Consider the following 6,000-nt stretch of genomic DNA (forward strand, 5'->3'; position numbering starts at 1 on the left):
ACCATCTTCATCCAATGGGATTTAAAGCAACTGTCCATAAGTCAATACAAGTATTTCTTACATTGATTCTTTAGATGAAATTTTAAATTAGGAAATACAAACCAGGCCCCTTTGCACTTACACAGAGAAAAGAACAATAACTGTAACTTGGCTTGCAACAATTCAAGATTCAGAAACATCTAGTAAATACAGGCAAAGGATAATGGGGAAAAAAGGAGAAATGCCAATCTTTGCAACTAGGGCATTCAAATTTTGCACAAACAGCCTGATAAATCAACCTGAGAAGCTGGGTCACTAAGCCTAAGAAAATCCTCCCACATCTCCAGTCAGAGGGGCCTCCAAGAGGGGCCTGGTAAACTCAAATATAGTGAAACTCCATGACTTTTCAGCTGAAAATTCATTACCTTATGGCAAAATACCCAGCAACTACATAGTAAAAATGTATATCATCCAAAACATATTTACATGCTAAACATTAAAATCAAATAAGATTTATTTGCAAATAAACGTCTATTCATTATCTTGAAATACTGTGTAAACTCAGTTCTCATTAAACACCTTGCTAAGCTGACTTTGAAAAAGCATCATGCTACTAACCATCATGCATCGATGAAGAGCTAAAATGGAAATCAAAACTTTTAGTCTAATTTTAGCTCCCCGTTGTGTTTTAATATGACAGTGGAATAAATTTTGGCTAAATATATACAGTGTCAATGTCTCCAATCTGATTCACTTTAACAATTCATATGCCTTTGAAGAAAATGTGCAATTTGACATGCAAAAATATAAGCATAATGTAGATTTTCCTAGCAATTTTCTAAAAAAGAAATCTTTTCTTTCTGTCTCTATCACTTGATATTATAATACCCCCAGGGGAATGGGCAACAGCATCTTCTCTCCTTCTTAGTTTTCAGGAAGACATGCTGACATGGAAAAAGAATAAACGATAGGAACAAGGCCACATGGCTAATTAGCAGCAGACCTGGAACAACAGACCTCCAGCTAACAGAAGAGAAAGAAAATTCAGCTAGAGAGATGCACTGTGTCTTTGACACAGGAAGTATACATATAATGACCCCACAACAAGACAATGAGAAATTACAACTACCACTCTGCTTTGGTTTCATAGCCCTAAAACCAACTTCAAAATAAAATATCTACCAACTGTACTCCGAGGTACAAAATAGGGGGGTGCTACCCCAACATGTACCTAGAAAAGATTTCACGTGGCACAGACATATGTTCCCATGAGTTTTATAACTCCTAAAAATCTGAGCCCAATGTGAGTCTACAGCCTTAAGAAAGTACTAAAACCAAGCATGACCGACAATTAAAAAACTGCAATGTCACAGACAGAAAGCAGAAGGAACAAAATCATGAATCAGTCTGACTTCTCAGGATAAAAGTATCAAATGGCCTTAATTAAGCCATTATGAAATTAAATGGGATTATTTCTCAACAGCTAAAACTTTTTCACGCCTGAATTTTAGTAAATTATTTTATTTACGGAATCCCCAACTTTGAAAACCACCCACATGTTAATAAAATCGATGAGATTTTAGCACAAAATACTTCAGTTTAAATTAGGATAAAGTATCTTGGTTTGGTTATCAAAGCCAAAAGTCAATTTGAGCATCTTATCTAACAACTGCCACAGAAATACACACTCTGATGGCTGGAGGTACAGAGTAGAGGACTGCAAGGAGCCGTGGGCAAACCTATGTCCCTGGGCACAAGAGCTCACATAGTTCTGTTGAGATGGAAGACTTATGGTCAGGAAAATAAATTCATTTCTTTCTTCCTAAGTTTCCTCTTCTATGAATTTTAAATTTAATATTTAGAAGAATAGCAAATGAACAGCATGGTTTCATTAGAAATTACATGAGCCTTTTTCAATGAGGTGCCAGATGCTTTCTGAAAGCAACTTTCAAGTGTTTGCAACATTATTTGCATAGCTCACATACAGCAGAATTTGGAAATGTTCATTAATAAAATAATAATTTCAGGTTTAATTTTTTGATATTCCCAATTTTTTATTATAAAAAATTAATGCTTTCTCCACTGCCCTGTTTGCAAAGTAGAAAAGTGCTATATTTTTATGCATCATTAAAATTTGATGCACATTTGTCAAGTGAGATTTCACAGCACCATTTTTTTTTTTTTTTTAGACAGGGGCTCTCTGTCACCCATGCTGGAGTGCAATGATGTGATTGTAGCTCACTGCAGCCTTGACCTCCCAAGCTCAAGTGATCATCCCACCTCAGCCTCCCAAGTAGCTGGGGCCAGCTGGGACCACAGGAGTGCACCACCACACCTGGCTAATTTTTTATATTTTTTGTACAGACAGGGTCTCCGTATGTTGCCCAGGCTGGATCACGGCATTTTTAATTCTACAGTTTGTCTTAATTGTTCTATAAATAGATTCACTCCACCCAGGACCCATTTAAGTCCTAGGCTCGCCATGCTTCCCTTGAGTATCCTTTGGACACTATTCCAGTGAAAGCCAGGAAACTGCATCAGGGCACATCAGCAATGACTTTTACTATAACTGCTCTTTGAAAAGATGTTCAGAAGCAAGTACCAGGAGGGAGGCATGGTCATATCCAACTCCTGACTTCTAAAGTACCAGAAAAAGAAACTCTGAGCAGTCTCTCAGGAAAAGAATATCCAATCAAAGCACCAAGTTTCACCAATGGCAGCATTTCTTTTTGTTTTGTTTTGTTTTGTTTTGTTTTGGTTTGGTTTGGTTTGGTTTTGCTTGTTTTTTTGAGAAAGAGTCTCACTCTTTCCCCCAGACTGGAGTGCAGTGGTGCCATCTCGGCTCACTGCAACCTCCGCCTACCAGGTTCAAGTGATTCTCCTGCCTTAGCCTCCCAAGTAGCTGGGACTACAGGCGTCCACCACCATGCCCAGCTAATTTTTGTATTTTTAACAGAGATGGGGTTTCCCCATGTTGGCCAGGCTGGTCTCAAACTCCTGACCTCAACTGATCTGCCTGCCTCGGCCTCCCAAAATGCTGGGATTACAGGCATGAGTCACCACGCCCGGCCCAGTGGCAGCATTTCTAAAGACCCTTCTTCATCTTAGAATCTAGCAGCCCGAAGACTTTGTCATATTAACTTTAACAAGACTCAGTTCGTTAACAGAAAAATAATATATTGCACAAAAACATACTAAGGAAGCTCAACCTTCAAAACACCAACAAGAAAGTTGAATACAAATCAGAAATATTTACACAAATGTATACTGTACATTAAAGGTTATTCTAGCTTATTTTTCTCAAGGTTTAAAGATTATTATGTTTAACTAAAGAAAAGCACTCTTGGCTGGAAATCTGGAGACAGGGTTAGAGTTCCAGCTTTTGGCATCAATGCCCTCTGTTTCTTGGGTTAGTAGCTTCGTTTCTCTTAACCTCAATTCCTAATCTCTAAAACGATCAGGGTCGACTCCATAACTGTTAAACTTGTAGCTTCCTGATTTGCCATCTATAGTCCTTCTGGTATTTGTTTTATAAGTTATCCATAAGCATACCTTTGCTGAATAAGACACTAAAAAAAGTTCTTTTCTTTGTCTAGGTTTTGTACTCTATTCCTAGTCCTTGTTATTATTTTGTACACAAATACAACTATGGCTCACAATCACCAAGGCAATGATAATTACTACAATAGCTAACACATAAGTGCTTATAACGCGCCAGGTACTGTGCTAAGCACTTTACATATATTAATCTCTTCTTTCTCACCACAACCCTATGAGGTAGAAACCATGCTTATTCCCATTTGTAGAACTGAGGAGACTGGGGCACAGAGAGATTATGTAACTTTCCCAAGGTCATAAGGTTTACAAGTGGAAGGGCCAGAATTCAAACCCCAAGTATTCTGTCCATGGAACCCCCTCTGCTTAGCTACTACATCACACACACACCTGGAGAGTCTAGGGAGGGTGAAGAGCAGCAGAGTCCACCTGCAAAATGTTGCTGGGGGCCCAGAAACTGAACTTATATCATGAATGATCCCAAAAACAGTGGTAGCTCATGATTCACAAATCCAGCAGAAGCACTTGGCACTAACATGTTTTTCCTTCCACGCTTTAGTTGCATAAGAAAGTAACACTGATGGAAAAGGGACTGAATTAAATCTACCTCCCTTCTTTCACTCATTAGGGGGAATGCACAAGTAACACGAATTGTGGAAGCACTGGTGACTTCCACGTCCCAGTGTTTAGTAGGCACCACTCTGTTATAACACAGCTCAAAGTCACTGTCCAGGGACACTGCAAGTTACCTGCCTCAAAGCTTAACAGCTGAAAACCATAGCCAGATAGGAATGGAAACACCAGTTCCACAGCCTGAAATGTGGGGCGGGGGGATCCAAGTGCTCAAATGAGGTAACAAAAAATTTCCTGTGCATCAAAATATACTGCAGCGTGCAATTAAACTGCACACTGCTATTCCCAATTAGAACAGAGAGAAAACAAGGAAGTCCTATTTAACCATTTAGCACACTGTTTTTATATATATATATGTATCATATACATAAAATATATAAATATATTTATTTCCATCATTCATAAATATAAATATATACATATGTGTGTGTGTGTGTGTATATACATATATATATATATATATATTTTCCCCCCATCCAACTCTAATCTCAAGAACTTGGCTAAATTCCAAGAGAGGCTCAGCATTTCAGTGGGCCAAGGCCTGGGAAGGGGAGATAGCAGGTCTGAGTCCTAGAACCCAGGAAGCCCTCAGAGACGTCCAAGGGTCACAGCGCTGCGGATGCCCCTAGGGCTGCCCAGGCTGGTGGGGCGAGTCCTCGTTCGGCAACGCCAAAAGGAAACTGCTCCAGCGAAGAGGGGACAGTGAACTCCTCCCGCAGGACAACGCCACACTTTGGCTCACCACATCGCTTGAATTTCAGGTCCAAGGCCACGGACTTTTATCGACTGCTCTTTCAAACCCGGCACTGAGAGACCAGGGGCTGAGAACGGTAGCGAGAAACGGTGGAAAAGGGGGATGTGTTGTTTTACCTTCCAGGGAAAACAAGCACACATTTTAATCAAAACAACCCAGGGAGAAGCCAGCGAAGACCTCTTCGCCGGGCCCGTCTCCGGGCTTCTGAATCACTTCCTCCTTTCTGATGTGTCTCTGAGCTCGAGATTACGAAGTTGCTGAGAAAGTCTTGCCTCTCAGGGCAGCTTCCTGCGAGCGGGCGAGCGAGAGAGCCGAGCGCACGGCGCTGTCCGCGGGCGCCGACCCTGCCCGGCCGGGCCACCGCACGCGGCAGCGGGAGGACCTGGAGGCGGAGGAGGGACAGGGACCGGTTCCCAGAACCCGGAGCGCGAGCGCTGCCCAGCCCGCGTCTCCCGCTTACCCCAAGGTGCTGATGAAGCCGTTGACCGAGCCCTCCGCGTACAGGGACACGATGTCCCCTATGTAGAGGAAGCTGGACATTTTATCAGTCATGCTGCTTCATGTTCCACAGTGGACCTCCCCTCCTCTTCCCTGCGCCCTCGCCGCTCTCTCTCCAGGGAGCCGCCGAGGCACCAGCGGATAGGAGCGCGGGACGGCAGCGGCCAAGAGCCGCGGCGGAGGGCACGGCCCGAGCCACCAAGCGTCGCGGCTCAGCCGTGCGTGCGCGCCGGGGAAGCCAGGCAGGGGCCAAGCCGCAACTGCGGACACCCGGCGAAGAGCGCAGCCCCCGCCGCCTCCCCAGCAGGTTTCCTGTTCCTTTCTGAAGTTTTCTCTCCAACACCTTTGCTCCTCCTCCTCCTTCCCTCTCCGCTCCCTACTCCGTGTCCACTCCCCGCTCTGCGACTCGCCGGGGCCGTCACAGCCGCCGGGCGGGAGCTGGAAGTGGCAGAGCCCCCTGGGTCCCCTCTGGGGAATTTTTGGACCAGGTGCGGGTGCCCATTGGGCGAGGGGAGGAGAGGAGCCCGGGAGAGGTGGGGGGGCAACCAATCAGGGAGCGGCGGCCGGGGCGGAGCTGGGCC

At 44.1% G+C, this 6,000-nt stretch overlaps 1 protein-coding gene across 1 annotated transcript in view; it reads right to left on the minus strand.

The window, feature by feature from the left end:
* The window catches only part of ITPR2 (inositol 1,4,5-trisphosphate receptor type 2), a 516,873-nt gene extending 510,978 nt beyond the window's left edge, over positions 1-5,895 (minus strand). Inside the window, 1 exon segment of the mRNA XM_017864487.1 lies at positions 5,382-5,895. Within this exon segment, the coding sequence (XP_017719976.1) occupies positions 5,382-5,473 (92 nt within the window). The 5' untranslated portion in view covers positions 5,474-5,895.
* Between the last annotated feature and the right edge of the window lie 105 nt (positions 5,896-6,000).

Source organism: Rhinopithecus bieti, unplaced genomic scaffold (genome assembly GCF_001698545.2).
Source record: "Rhinopithecus bieti isolate Rb0 unplaced genomic scaffold, ASM169854v2 scaffold_72161, whole genome shotgun sequence".
Taxonomy (NCBI): domain Eukaryota; kingdom Metazoa; phylum Chordata; class Mammalia; order Primates; family Cercopithecidae; genus Rhinopithecus; species Rhinopithecus bieti.